The following is a 15,612-nucleotide window of genomic DNA, read 5'->3' on the forward strand; positions in this document are numbered from 1 at the left end:
TTTGTGCTGTGTATACTTTAAATAGCCCAAAATAACAATTTGGAGCTTCAAACAATGTTGCACGAAAGAGCTCATCAATCCTGGTTAAGCAATGAAGCGCTCAAACAATGCTTTTAAGACGATAATTTCATAACGAGCGTAGTACTATAAATTACATCCCGAGTGTCACTTCACCGGTTCCGTCTGTCCCTGCGTCGTCTCACCACCGCTCCCCCTTCCGCTGTACACCATACGATGTCTTTGGGAAAATGACAGCAAAAATGGGAAAACTTTACCCATCCGTATCAAGCGAATCGGTGTCATTTGGGCCTCTCGGAACAAAACAAACAATGGCAAAAAATGGTAAAAGGGGGCAATAAAAATTTGTTACTAACGGCAGCGAACAGTTGCTTTGCTAAAAACTGTTGTGAAACTTCTACCGGACACATAATGCCCGATCGTTAGAATTAATTTGCCGGACCGCTGCTACTGCTGGTGCATGGAACCGCACTGCCCTCGGAGCTCAGCTCGGAGCAGCTGGGCAAATTTACATAGACCTGAGGCTTCCTGATGATCTATGGCGGGTTTTTCCACCGGACGAGATTATGCGCTGCCGATGTGGAGCGCGACACAAGAAAAGAATGCCATACGAACGGTCCGAGCGCGAACCGTGCCGTGGTGGACGTTCGTAAAAAGCCTACCAGCATACACACACATATATAAAGAAGTGTATCAAAGCATTACGACGTATTAGCACCGGTAATTACGATAATTTATTTCGGGGTTTTTTGCGCTACTCGCTTATCCTACCCACCAAACCCATCGCTCCCCCACGAAATCTTTCATATCGCATCGAATTTGCTACCATCCTATGGCCAGCACGACCTTATGCAACGTTTGCTATGGGGTTTTTTTTTGGGAAGTACACAGGCGGTTCTACCACGCTGGATGCGATCATGGTGAAACCGGAGCATCCACGGCACAAGAGTGAAGAACGTTGTAAGTGTACGCGTACGATGGGTAATTGGAGAGGTCATAAAATTTCATTAAAATTATTACAACACACCGGGCCGCGGTATCTGCCCGTGAGTACATTGTGTGTATGTGCGTGTATGCGTCGTAAAATAATGTGAAAATTTTATGACGTTGGTGATGGTTTCGCCTTGACGTTATTATCCGTGAATAAACAAATTTTAAACATCATGCAGTACGGTTTCCTTTATTTTGTATTAAATGACAAAAAATTAATAAAACCAAACTTATGCTACCGATATATGTATGCGTATAGGAAAATGGAAACAAAATGTGCATAAACGATTACAGGCAGAGTGAAAAGGTATTCAAGCTAAACAAGTAAATTATTTCTTAATTCACAAATCACAAAAAAAAAATATTTTCAAATGTGGTGGTACCTCTTGGAAGCTAATAGAATTAAGAGCTGTATTGGATTTAATAAATACTTTTGAATATTTTTGCAACCTCACGAACGAATCAAACGATACGAAGTAGCTTAATATAAAGCGTGTTTATGGTGTAAAAGCACTTTAGATTTCGCGTGACTGTGTGACAGCTTATAGATACACAATATAAAGTTTTATTTTAAAATGATTTACAAGAATTTAAACGTAGATTCAACCAAGTCGGTCGATAATGTAGTGTTGGGATTAGTTTACAAGCGAAATAAACTAACGAGGGATCTGTTGTGATAGAGGTTCGAATAATGGGGTTTAATGATGTAGGATGTTGTAACGTGATCCGAAAAAGCATGCATTTAATTATTACTATTGAATCGATACGTTTCCGACAGTTAAACGCACATTCGACAATCGAATATTCGCAACTCGAATTCGACCCCAACTTGATGCACTCATAGGTCAATGTGGCTTATGTTGTGTAGAACCTACCTCATTAACACTATATGAACCCGTATTGCTTATTGACCGCTTATGGATGAGTCCGCCCCGGAAGGATTTGGCGGAAAATTGTTAAATCGCAGTGACATTAAATATTATCCTAACAGCATCACTAGTATCGTAATGGTGTTAGATGACATCGTAATTACAGCACATAGCACTACAAACTCAGTGTTGCTATTTCAGATGTACATTTTTTTGTGTACAGAAAAACTCATATTCAATCGGACGTGAATCAATCTGGTCTGGTCGGACTGGTCGTATCGAACCAGTCCTTTAAATTTATCTAGCCGATCTATGTAGACAGAAGTGAAGTTATACAGCGAAATTGCGAAGGAGTGATCGCATAAACGACCTACAAAGGTCTGTGTAAATGAATTGGTAGACGACGGATATCGACCGTAGATGGTTTGTACAACTCTTGCAGCAGACCAACTTCACTAAGAGTTTGTAGACACCTAATAAGGGGAGGGAAGTATACTTAAGGAAGCGTTACAATTACATAATCTATTGAACTCCTTTACTCACTCACTCATTCACTAGAATGAGCTCCCTATTGTGCGTGAAAGTCGTGGATCGAAAGATCTCAAGACGATTTAAGGATCCAATTAATCGAACCCAATAAAGCTTAGCAGCTTAAATGGCTGTCATCAAGGCTATGGATTTGTTAGAAGTCTATAATTTTGTTAGAAGATAAGAGATATATACTTATATATTTAAGTACGAGCTACACGATCTAGAAATCTAATGAGAGTATTCTAAAGAGCCATTTCTAATGAGATATTTTTTTTTCGATTTGCGTGGTATTTAATAAAATAATATAAAAATATTTTTATAACGTGATTACAACTTAAAATTACCGTAAGAAACAAATTAAAATAGATGAAAAAATCGAAGCATCGTGTAAGGTAATTTTAGAATACTCGAGTATGCATGATTACAAAAATACTACATGCTAATACAACTCTCTCTCTCTCTCTCTCTCTCTCTTTCTCTCTCTCTCTCTCTCTATCTCTCTCTCGTTCCTCTCGTATGTCATACGATACATATTTGTTACGCTGCAAAACATTAAACATTTGAAAAGAGGTTAACAAATACGAAACACCGCCCTTTTCAACTCAGCTTAACTGATGCGTCAACGTCAAGAGCACACTATCGAATGTAAATTGTTGTGCGAGCGTCGGTACATTCAGGTGCATTTTCCGCCCGACTGGTCCGACTGTTGTGCCATGATGAAAAACATGGCTTCGTACGGAAAGTTTCATTAAGAGGAACGCAATATCAACCCGTTCCCGGGGGGTACGAGTGTTGAGGACCGCAGGAGAATGTACGCTAGCGCGAGAAAGTAAAGTGAAGATAGCGAACAGCATGGGCAATGGAAACCCATCGTTGCATCGTTGTGCATCGTTGGGTCACGCGAGAGTGGGTCATGTATGGATTACGTAAGTTTGGTACCAAGCCACACAACATCGACGGCCCAGTTCGCGGCTCGCCGCACCACGCTCATAGTTGAAGGACGAAAATCAGATACGTGTTTTAAATTTACATCGCCGTTACACTGCAATCAACCAGTCTTGCGTTGCTGGATGTAGAATAAAAAAAAAACTCGTCCACGTGCTCGAAGTGTGTATTGTCCGCTTTGGACTCCCGGGAATGGGTGGAAAATTGCTCTTCAGGTAACGCTTTGTTGCCTATAGGACGCACGCGTTCTCTCTCTCTCTCAGTCTCTCTCTTTTTCTATCTCTCTCCTGTTATGGTGCCCGTTCAACTCTTTGAAATCCCTTTTTTTTGCAGTCCGTTTTATAAATTTACTTTTACCTCCAGCAGAAAGTAATGGGCAAGTATAGCAGAAGCGACTCGGTGATATTTTTATGCTGCACTCCCCCCAGTTCCTGCTTAATGCATTAGATGCGGGGAGTGGTGAGCAGATTTAGCTAGCAACCACGCGGTGGGTGAAATGGCCAACGGGCGAAGGTAACTAAAATAAATCAGATTTTATTACGAAACACGAATATGGCGGCAGCCAATTAAAACCCTACCCCGGCTGCACCAAGGGGTTTTGGGACCGGTGCGCGACGGTTTGCGTTTCGCTAAAAAAAGCCCTTACGCAAGGACACCAGCCGGTAGTCGGCGGTCAGGTGGTATCGTTATGGAAAATGGCCACGCTGGTTGGCTGCAGCATGTGTGCAATGTGTGACGCACGTTGTACAGCGGTGTAGAAGGCTGAAAAAAGTGCACACATACACATACATACAAACGGTCCACTCGAAAAGGTCGACAATGGCAACCGCTTAGGGTGGATACTTTTGCACGGTGAAAGTGACGGTCCGCTCGTTAGTTTAAAGTGAAAGAAAAATTAGTGACCAAAGCTGAGTGGTGGGACGGGTTGGTCGTGAAAGACGCAAAACGCTATTTACATACATTAATACAAATTATACAATTAAAGGACAACATAATTAAATTTTCACTCTAATGAATGTGTCCGATATGGTCCGTCATGTGTCATACGTGCTGCGTGAGGTTTCGGAAGGTGAAATTGGCTTGAATGGCAGAATACAACGGCACTGCATGTAGTTCCCTCTTAGGTTAGGGTAACTCTTCGGTGTGGTGTATAATGCGGACAAACGCATTTTACGAGCTTTGTTCCACTTCCAGCTGTTCCACATTAAGCCAGATACGTTTGAAAATTATAAGCAAATTATTTCATTTAAAATTGTCGCAAGCAGTAAGGTGTGCTGCGTCGCATTAAGGAGATGGTATCAAAGCTCTACATCATGATAGCATTTCCTAAGCCAATTATAGACCCATTTTAGAACGAATACTTTAAAAAATATGAAGTAATTGTTGCTTTGTTTTACTCTTACTTTCATTTTTCTCTTATTTTTGTTTTCTTTTTTAGTTATCTGTCTTCTATTGACGGATTCAAATCTTTAGTAGCTATCAGAGATAGTTTTTTTACAATACAATTCAATCTAACTGACATGTAAACATTTCTTCCTTTTTGTAGAATAATTAGCTAATTAAACAGAAGAATAGTTTCGAATGTACAAATGCAAACGTAAAGCATAGATAAAGATCTGGGGCAAAGCGCCCCGATGGATTCTTCGGCATTTCTGTGCAATCGGCAAAATGGTGAAGAGGTATCTGAATAAGCTTAACCCAGAAAGACGCAATTGCCTGAAGTACCGAAGCATAAGAGGCACCAATAGCCATTCTGCCTTTACTGCCTTTACTCAGATATTAAGCGTCCACATTTCTGGGAAGAAGGTAACAGTTACAATAATAAAGCATATGCACTTTCCTGCGGCACTTTCGGTGATCTAGTATCTGGTCACAAATTGTCTTCCGGAATTTACCGATACGCGATGGGACAGGTGTTCATTTAGACCTACCTAGCCTTACCCCACCGAGATTTGTAGGTTAAATACTTTCTGGTAAAAGATTTTACCATTAAAGCAGACCTTCAGTTCTCTATTAAGATAACCTCAAAGGCAGGATCTTCTCACAATATTTCTAGACAATCACGAAGGAACGGTCGAAAACGCTCAACATATTACATCATATGTATTGATCTTCATGAGTTTGCTGGAAAATCGATATCAGCCTTTTTGTTGATGTCTGGAATTGTAAGTTTATGTGATGGCATAGCTTTTTGTTGAATTGTTTTAAGCAAAAACGATTCAAATTATGTCCCGCGACGTGTCCTTTTGATGCCAACAGAAACATTGTGTCTGTGTGGAACCCTAAAAAATCTCATCGACGAATCATTACCGACAGAGAATGATAATTTTAATGTTTCCACAATCAAAACATAACATTTTCAAGCGGCAAAAGGCGCATCAAGCGTAAGGTAACGTATCACGTTTATGCACCAAACGATACGCCCCAAAACCCGGCTGGCAAATGCTCGAATGCCAGAACAAAGACCGGTGGATGACGGTTGGAAAATCTCTGTCATTGTTTTGTGCGCCAGCGGAAAATAGAACCCGCTGCCTCTGGCTCATTTTCCTCACTTCTCGCCATCGTGCCCTATGGCAACGTGGCAATCCGCGAGCGCGAGCGTTGGGAAGCAAAAATTAACATTAAATGCTGTGCGGCGTTTGTTGCCCGGTGGTATCGTCATAAAGATAAAGCATGCCTTTTTTGACATTTCGGTTTGACAAAACGGTCCGTGCGCCTAACGTCTCAAACCTTCCGTGCACCGTGCACCGTTTTGTAAGTCTTTAAACTCTTGCTCGCTAAGATGTTCACACTCGTCCACCACTCATGCCTTCTTCGTTCACCAATTCTCCATCATCCCCCCCTCGTTAGCTAACCCCTTTCGTGCGCGTGCCCGGCGCTCCGGTCCGCAAATAACGACACACGATGATGACGAAGATGAAAGAGGTCGTTTGCCGGTTTGAAACTTGACTTCATAAAGTTCGTTATGAAAATCGAGCCCACACTCTGTTTACTTTATCATCCAACCTACGCCGCTTGGTGACTTCGGTTGCCTCTTCGGTGAATTTGGGTCCCGCATCCGGTATCTCGCGAGGTTGGATTTATGGTTCTTCCTCTCCTCCCCGTCCTACTGCAGTCCTACGGAAGAGGCACCGGAAATGAAGCTTCGGTCCTGGGAAAGATTTCCCGATTTGTTGAATTTGTGTTCCGCCTTCACTGCCGGGCGGGACAGTATTCTGGGTTGGGTGTTTTTTTTTCCTTATTTTCTGTGTGAGTCCTACCAACAAACTTTATTATGCGTTTCAGCGTGAAAGGAACCGTGCAGTATGTGTGCCTGGTACGCGAGGTTAATGATGGCGCATCCAAAAAACCCTAGTCCAAAGCGCCGTCATCGTTCTTCGGGGGCAAGTTTGGAGGCTGTGCGCTATTTATCTTTGCAAGCTGCAATTAAACGTAGCGATATAAAACCATCCGGTTGATGGCATTCAGCTCGATCGTATTGTCACTGGCAAGTGCGTTGTTGCACGATGTTGCTACGTTTGCTACTGACGTTGCTGTGCTTTGTTGCGCTGGGAAGCGGCGAGACGCAGCGGCCAGTACCGCGACGTGACGCTCAATATCCTCCACCGGAGACACTTGCCTTCCTGAAACCGCCCGGTGAGCAGTGCGTGAAGGAAACGGGCGTTACTACTGCTGCGATTAAGCGCTTCAGCGATGAAGACATCTTCGAGGATGATCGTGCGCTCAAGTGCTACATGGATTGCATGTTCCGGTTAACGAACGTGACCGACGATCGGGGTGAACTGCACATGCTTAAGATGCTGGAACATGTACCGCCGGAGTATGAAGATATCGCGCTGCGGATGGGCGTCAGGTGTACACGCCCGAAAGGAAAGGACGTGTGTGAGCGAGCCTTTTGGTATCACAAGTGCTGGAAAACAGCCGAGCCCGTGGTAAGTGTTACTCAACTTGAAAAGGCGAAGGTCAGCTTTATAGTTCCTTCGTCTTTCCATTCAACTTGTTCTGGATTTTCTAGTATTACTATCTGGCGTGACAAACCCATCCTGAAGGGAAAGATTTAGCATGTAAGTAAATGCCTGCCGTGAGCTAAATTAGGACGCTGTTGCTGTTGCTGTCTGTCTGCTGGTTGCCAAAAAAAAAAGAAGTAAATACCATCGTATAGCAATCAATCAATCATATTTTTTTTTGCGGGACGACCCATGCAAAAATAAAAGCCGGACGTGAAGCCCAACCTGACTGTTGTATGATTGATTTCAAAATAAATAGTAAACGCTATCGTTTAGCCCCATTGTTCAGTGAGCAGCTTTGATGGTGTTGGTTCAATTACAGCAGCAGGGATACAGACTTTTGCCGTTCATTCCGAACACGTTGCGGTTCGCATCGACCAACTTGCCCGGGTTGTTTGTTTGCCGCATCGATTTTACAATCCGTCTATACGCTCGCTTTGCTTCTTCAGACACAAAGAAACACGTCAGCATAAAACACAATCCGACCGTGGGTTGTACCTGGCGTACGGTGTAGCATTACCACAGTATGTTTCTGGTTTTGCTCCCTGAGTCTTTATGATCGTATGGCGGACGGGCGGAAGCAAAAGGCAAATAACAGCGGGAGTGTGCACCTACTAATGCAGTTTACAGTTCGCGTGTCGGAACTAATGCTTCTTTGCGTGGTGAGTCGATTTTGTACAGTAAACTTCATCTTTCCGTATTTTGAAATTTATTGAGGTGCATGCATTTCATGCATAAGGAAGTTTCAGAACAGTAAAACCTTCAAGCGTTTGTCACGAGGAGTGATGTTTCGCTGCCAGGCAGCGTCTAAAATCAAACTGTCTGTTTAATTGAAGACACTTGAGGCTTTAATCGTTCGTTCGCCTTCAGGGCGGATGATGGTGCGGATGATAAATTGAAACAAAGCAGCGAAAACAAGCTGCTTCAAACTTGAGGAAAGTTGCAGCTGGAGAGCAGATTTCTTTTATTGTTAGCTCGCAGGGGGTGTAAAAGTAAGGCTTTGCACTGTGTATGATTATTTTTTCATGCCGCCGAGTTTTTGCAAAAATGGATTTTCTCGCCATGGCTGGTGTTTGTTTTTGAAGCATTTTGGTGGTAACATAGCACACATCATCAGCATGTAGGGGAGACAAGCAGTGAAATATAATCGTGTTTATAAGGAACAATCGATTCGAAGGAACATAGAACTTAAGATTGGGGGACCAACACGGAATCGTTTTTTTTTGCATTCTAAAGAGGAATATATTTAATATGTTCCTTACTCAACGATACTCGCTTTGGTTAGTACATAAATACGCGAGGAAATAATTTTCACACGCTAAAAAATATTGTAAATCGTTTGATTTTTCGTAAATATAACCGATAAATGCTTGAAAGCAAACTTGAATGTTTAAACTACTCTCATATCGAAATCGCCGAAATATGCTAGAAATAATACAATCTATTGAAGAATAGTAAAATCATTCTGTTGTATTGGGCACTACATTAAAACAACCAAGTGGTCTTTAATGAAGTTTATTTCATTGGCTATCTTAATGTTATTATTTTTGGCGTGCACAACATTTACTTTTGATACGAAAATTAGATTAGGAAAATATTCAACGCAATTAAAATATTTGAAAACAAAAGTGTATTATTAATTAAGTTTCAGCTCTCCAAAGAGTAAAGCACAATTAGATACAAAAAGGTAATGATCGAAAAATGTAAAATGTGCATAAATTGCATGCACTCTGTTTGAAGTTAGGCAGTAAAAAGCGCACACTTTATAATGCTTTCTGAACAGTTCTCCACATGTACAACCCGCAGGCAAAACTAATTCCCGGGTGCCGCTACAAATTGTGTCATCATTTTACCGTAATACTTTCTCAATTAATAGTTTTCGCAGATGGGAAATTGATCATTAAACCGGTTTTGACCTTTCGGTTGGTATAGGGCACGATAAATGCAAACGAGTAACTTCTACACATGACACACAACATTTGGAGATAAAGTTCGCTGCTGTAAGAGCATCAAATTATGCGCTTCCGAAAAGTTCCCGGGTACCTTAACTTCCAGAAAGATAACGAGAGCGTAAAGTTGTTCGGTAAATTGACATCAAAAGAGGTAGTAGTGCTGCCGCAAAAAGGGGGGGAAGATAGATCGAAAACATTAGAAACGGTATCGTTTATACGGTTCCTTTAGGATGCTTTCACGACCACCTACCTGCGGTTCGGTCTCTTTCCAGCATTTGTGGTGCGCATAGGCCCGTTCGCAGGGATCTTCGCTGGATATGGCCAATTTGTGACACTTTACGAGCACTTTAAGGGCGATCGAGTTGAACCGCTTTGGTATGGCGTGGTAAACGTCTATCACATCGATGTCTCCATCGGGCCGAGTGACGTTGTGCATGCGGAACATACAGTGCATGTAGCATTGCAGTTCGCGTGATGCTTCCACTGGTTCTGGTCGATTAAACCGGGCAACTTGATCTTCACTGGTGCCGGATTCGCGCAGACAAGCGGAATGAAACCAACTCATTTGCTCTAGCAGTGCTGAAGGTAGATCGTTTGGTTGCAATTCAATAGCTGTCGCTATTGATATTGCCAGCAGGAGAATGGACAACATCTCAACCATTAACTAGCCTTATCAACAACAGCACCTCGCGAGAACTAAACGATACAAGTGGTGGATCGTATAGATCAGAGTGCGTTATTGGCCGGATGACAAGCATTTAATTGCCACCTATCATTTCGTGTGCGGTAACGTTAAATTGAATAAATAGTAGGTATGAAGCAAACGGTTTAATTACATAGCGAACGGCAATATGAGTGTGTGAATGATTAACGCCATTGACATTTCAGGAAAACCGATCAACATTCATTGAGAAAATGAAGATGACCTAATATTTTGGAATTAATGAACTGTTCATTTTGTATAAAACGAAAGAAATGAGTTCAAATAAATTAATCGTTTGGAACTGTAAACGAGAATAAATAATTGAGAATATAATTAAATGAAGTGTAACTGTCTATTATGAATTGCATATATTTTATAATTTAGTTGCACTCATTATTAAGGTAAGATATTGATTTTCTGTTCGCTTTCTAAGGGATGCACTTTATCCGATCATACACTCCCTACCCAAAAGCTGTAGACATTACGCAAGTTTAGCACTAGCGCATCGGGAAACTTTCTCTTTTAACGTGACCAAACTTTCGGATAATTTCGTCCCGTTCTACGTTTTCCTACGAGTCGATAAGTAGTTTTGTTCGTCTAACTAGTTTCACTACGCAGTTACCGAACTATTGACCAAAGTCGACAGGGTCAACAACACTGGGCAGTAAATCATTGCATAGTTCCATGTTAGGGGAACCTCGTCCCCAATTAATTGCATATTAGTTTTCGATGGAAACTTACTGCGATGGTCGTACAAAGCTTTCGAGGGCGAACACTTGCGCCCTAGCGTAGGGGGAGGGCCATTTGTTAGCCGACGGTTGTGAAATTGTTTCTGAAAGAATTCAACCTCAATTTATGGCCGTGCGCTTTGCGTGCGACAGGATGCAACTCCATGTGCATACAAGAAGCTCATAAAGTTTGCCATCTCTTGCCATGAAGTTCGGCCCCCTAGATCGGCCAGCTACGAGATTGCCGAAATCGCTGGTGCAGGAGCGATGCGTTACGGGACGGTCGGATTCGGGTTACTCGGTCTGCGGGATAAAGCTCGCACCGTGTATCAGATTGACTGGTGCATGGCAACCGAGGCAACACATGATCGAAGTGGCAGTCAACAACGGCGAGCGTATCCAATATTCATTTAGTCATCTTTATCGACTAGGGAGCATAGATGGAATCGGTGGGTTTTTAGAAGATTCTGTCTTCAAAATGAAACAGACCCGCTCAGAGGAAACATCCATCAAAATAAGGGGATAAACCGAGGGGGTATCATCGTGGTAATGACTATCGTAGCAGCTCACGCTAGGCTTCTATGAGGTTTGGGGCAATTTTGTGTTCGGAAGTTCGTGGCACTGGTAGTGCCCCATCCGGTCTGGCTTTAATGGCGTAGCATGCGGTAAAACTTGCCAGCTGACGGCCGACTTGCGTCGATGCGGGTCAGCTTCGTTGAATGTCAGCCGAATGATATTGACCAATGGATCTGACCGATGAATAATGGAGAAACCGAAACGAACATGTTCTTCCCACACATACTCACGGTCGCAAACCGTACCGATTGGTGATTAAAATTGAAAGAATAGTGCTTTTAGTGGATGTTTCCATTCCTGCCCTTTCACAGAATGGCGTTGAACTGTTCCAGTGCTTTGCCACTGTACCGTTTCTCGGTTGATCCACAGCGGTCGGAGCGAACTTTTCATCGGAAATCAATCAATTACGAGCTGATGGCACAGTAAAGCCCGTACATATAGCCTCATCACCAGGGTTTGTCTAGGTGCACCGTACATTCGATACCACTTACCTCCACGAACTTCACAGGTAAGCACCAGGTTGTCATCTTCCTGCAGCGGCCCAATAGCACCGGTCACGTCCAGCCCGGACGCGTCGTACACGAGGATCTGATGCGGTGGCACTGGGGATCAACGTGGACAGGATAGACAAACGAAATTAGTGGACATCTTGTGGAGCTGCCGTTTTCGCCACACTGGACACGCACAATGTTCGTGGCGGGTTAGTGCGTCAGCCAATCAATCATCTGGTGCGGATTCGGAACTATTTTTTTGGCCATTAGATGAAATTGGAAAGGATTTGAAGGGAAATTAATTGGGCGGATGAGATAGGGGAGCGCAGTTGACGAAGTAATACGATGACCGGTTGGGCTTTCAATCGATCTCTTTCCGTTCAGCAGTATGAGGCAGTTCACAAGAGTTTCTCAAACGATATAAAAGAGATTTTATGTTTGCGTATCATCATATCCCTACAAAGTAGCATGTAAAAGGACTTGTTTGGTTATTGTGGAATTTGTTTCTCTTCATATTGACTTTTCAATATTGATTTAATTTGTTCAGGGACAAAGAAGCGTTAAACCTTTTTGCTTACTGGAAAAGTGACATTCTTTCTTTGAGATGTAATCATATGAACACATGGGTTCATCACAATAATATGAACTCAAGGGTTTTTATTGATGGATACTGTACCTAGCACATCAAAGCGCTTTATTTTTCAGTTTTGCTTAATTTTCTCAGGACACAAGAAATGTGAATGTAAAGTTACCAATATTAGTGATGATAGATTAATAACAAACGGACAACCAACGTCTTGTTACCGCTACGTGATCGCGACTCCCTCTTTATTATTAAAATATTTTATACATGACTTAACTACGATTTTATTGTTTAATCCCAGTAAATTGTTAATAATCAATTAATTAATATTGACAATTATTAATTATATATTCAATAATTAGTTCACTAATAATACTAAATTTTGTTAATAATTTTGTGATTTAAATGAAGATTATCGCCCAACATAGAGTAGCCTGACGTTTGTAGTGCTGATAATTAATCCGGTAATTGGGATAGAGTTTTTGATGCGGATATAGAATACTCACTAAAATTATATTATATGCAAAAGAATTCACAAAACAGAATTCCATTTCACGCTGAACATTCAGTAGCCAAAAAAAAACAACAAGCGCCGTAGAACCACTGAAACAATTGTAGTTCGTTTTCCTGATGAGGCATTTACAATTTCTTTGCACACAAAACAAACTGACCTTTTGCAGAAAGCTTCTTCGTTTCCGTCCCTTTTTTCACCGGCAGGTAAACATGTATTCCGGTGTGCCTCCATTTTGTATGGGAAGGATTTATCAGATCGAATGTAAATATTCATTTCCTGTTTGCACTGCATTATTGTCTGTGCAGTTGGTTCAACGGCAAATGCGAGCGGTTTCCAAGCGGCGCCCGAGGGACGTTAAAGTGTCGTGCAGGAAATTGTTTGAACTCCATTACAGGGTACTTCGAGCGAAAGTGGGCGCACGGGAAGAATTCCACTCCCCGGGTTGTGCCCCCGGGTTGGGCGCTTCGAGCGCTTGTTACACGCCGGAAGGGCCGTGTTTTACGCTTTTTCATTTAATCGTTTCAATGGATCGGCAAATAAGAAGAGCACCAAACAAAAAAAAAAATAAAGAAAAACAATTGCTTTCACCCAACGCGGAGCGGTACTTCAACATGATGGAGGTAATGTTTTGGTGTTTGATTAAAATAAAAAAACGGCCCCGATACCGCTTCCCGTGAAAGGATGCGCACGTTACACAAAAAAAAAATTGTGGGTTCCGTAGTTTGCTTATGCAAAGAACGTACGTAAATTATGCAAACGGGCCAAACATAATGATGTTGATTGGTTGGCGAAGGTACGCGCTGCCATGGGGTCGGAACAACGTGTGGGGGGAAAAAACGGGTGGGTTTGCAAAAATAGCAATCCCAAAAGTGGCCCCTGGTCGTTGGTTAGCAGTATGAATGGTTAGCTTGTTTCATCTGGAAGTGGTTTAACTTTGGGGCGAGAAATAGCCTAACATTGACACTTCTCCGCCACGTATCCGTTTGTGTAGTCAACGGTACCACCAATAAGCAACAAAACATTTTGACAAAGTGTACTCCACCTTTCCAGACATTAGCATTATGCTTTGGTCTCAACTTGTCTGTGTAGAAAGGAAACAAAATATGGCCCCCACGAAGTGTTTTGTTGAGCATGGACAATTTTCTCAATTGGAAAAGTTTTCCACCACCACCACGCGCCAGAAAAGTGCGGCTAAGCGGCACACGCAAGCCACAGCCGAATACTGCGCGTGCTTTCTGGACGATCGAAGAGCGTTACGATTTGGCATCATAAATAGTTCATGTTTGTTGCAGATACCGAAAAACAAATAACACCTGCACCGTCCTACGCCACGCGGCTCGAATTTGCATTTTTATAGCTTTTTAACATTTTATTTTGCGTATGAAATTAATTGCCAGCGCGCTGTTGATTTGCTTAGAACGGGGCAAGGGAATAGGGAGTTGTTTGTTGGTTTTTTTGTTTTGGTGGTGGTTTGGGAAATGGGAATGGGAAATTTCATCACGGCCCACGGCGTCCCGTTGCAGAGATTGGTTCAACTTACCGGTTACGGTCAGGTTGATGCGATGATTTCTTGTGGGCGAGTTCTGAAAATCCACCCGGCAGCGATACACCTGGAAAGGGTGTGTGTGTGTGCATAAACCATGTACAAATGTATACACACAAACACACGCGTGAAAGAAGAAGAAAGAGGTAAGCAGAAAACGAAAATCATTAGCAAAACGGAAGCTAACGCGCCAAACAGCAAAGTTTTGGCGACCGTAAGCCATCGCTTGAAATCTCGCTAGATCCTGCCCCGGTGGGGATTTCGGGAACTTTGAGGATTTGTTGCAATGGGTAGCTCTGGCCAAAATACGCACACACACACACACACACGCGCACAACTTACCCCTTCGTCGTCCAGCTGGATGTTGTCCACGCTGAGAGCGGCCGGTTTGGAGATCGTCACGAAATACGCCCGCGGTCCGAAGGCGCTCGTTTCCGACCAGTAGAGTGCCTTGGAGAATTGTCTCCCCCGTACGTCGTAGCTGCGGCAGCATGAAACGGGAGAAGGAGAAAAAAAAGTTTGGTTAATTAAAATTTTCATAAACTTCCTCCGCGTGTTCCCCGGGAGCTTTCCTGCTCGGGAGCCTCCCGAGCAGCGCGTTCGGCCAGGGGCTGTAAGTGTTGGGGCTTCAGAGGCGGTACTTGGATCCGATTAAGCTCGGCGTTCGGTTTGAGACAAGTTTCCGTTCTACAAGGTCGCCAACACCATGGCGCAAGGACAAACAATGAGAGCCGACGTGCGTACACAAAGCATCGCCATCGAATATGACAAGGTCCCGGGCACGGCGCTAGTGCCCTCGGCTACCCACGAAGACACTCCCGCCGGTGCGATAATGTAGGAAAAAGTTTTAATTATCATCGGTTTCGTGGTAATGCGGGGCGTTCGTTCGTGTGGCTGCGTGTTATAATTAGCTTCCAGACGCGCCGCTCGTACATTGGCGACCTCTTACAGCCGGGCTTTTAGGTGCGCTTTTGTTTGCTTGTGCGGTTGTTTTTTCGGTGTCGAATCGCGGGTTCGGAACGGCACAACCACCCCGAAACGAGACGTGAATGTCAACAGCGCGATGGAAGACACAAACAAACGGCGTCGGTGCTTCGAAGCCAACATGGGGAGGGTGGGTGGTGAAAGGTACAAACGATGACATTGAAGCGATGAAGCGAAA

General features: G+C 43.1%; 3 protein-coding genes across 3 annotated transcripts in view; 1 reads left to right on the top strand and 2 right to left on the bottom strand.

Moving 5' to 3' along the window:
- LOC128309431 (uncharacterized) overlaps nucleotides 1-15,612 on the bottom strand; it is a 114,783-nt gene that overhangs the window by 41,256 nt on the left and 57,915 nt on the right. The window contains exons 3-5 of the mRNA XM_053045816.1: nucleotides 14,793-14,931; nucleotides 14,448-14,517; nucleotides 11,811-11,921 (exon numbers count right to left, since the gene is read on the bottom strand). Coding sequence (XP_052901776.1) covers nucleotides 11,811-11,921; nucleotides 14,448-14,517; nucleotides 14,793-14,931 — 320 coding nt within the window. The remainder of the gene's footprint in view (nucleotides 1-11,810; nucleotides 11,922-14,447; nucleotides 14,518-14,792; nucleotides 14,932-15,612) is intronic.
- Nucleotides 6,860-7,386, top strand: LOC128309433 (general odorant-binding protein 83a-like). Its single transcript, XM_053045818.1, has 2 exons — nucleotides 6,860-7,285; nucleotides 7,369-7,386. Exons 1-2 carry the CDS (start codon nucleotides 6,860-6,862, stop codon nucleotides 7,384-7,386), a joined length of 444 nt encoding a protein of 147 aa, XP_052901778.1.
- Nucleotides 9,366-9,973, bottom strand: LOC128309432 (general odorant-binding protein 83a-like). Its single transcript, XM_053045817.1, has 2 exons — nucleotides 9,563-9,973; nucleotides 9,366-9,472 (listed from the first exon to the last, which is right to left on the bottom strand). The coding sequence occupies exons 1-2, from the start codon at nucleotides 9,971-9,973 to the stop codon at nucleotides 9,455-9,457; spliced, it is 429 nt and encodes a 142-aa protein (XP_052901777.1). The 3' UTR covers nucleotides 9,366-9,454.

The sequence above is a fragment of the Anopheles moucheti genome, chromosome 2 (genome assembly GCF_943734755.1).
Source record: "Anopheles moucheti chromosome 2, idAnoMoucSN_F20_07, whole genome shotgun sequence".
In the NCBI taxonomy this organism is placed as follows: domain Eukaryota; kingdom Metazoa; phylum Arthropoda; class Insecta; order Diptera; family Culicidae; genus Anopheles; species Anopheles moucheti.

Bases quoted from the DNA above. Each gene is read 5' to 3' on its own strand.
- LOC128309433 (XM_053045818.1), top strand. From the start codon at position 6,860: ATGTTGCTACGTTTGCTACTGACGTTGCTGTGCTTTGTTGCGCTGGGA.
- LOC128309432 (XM_053045817.1), bottom strand. From the start codon at position 9,973: ATGGTTGAGATGTTGTCCATTCTCCTGCTGGCAATATCAATAGCGACA.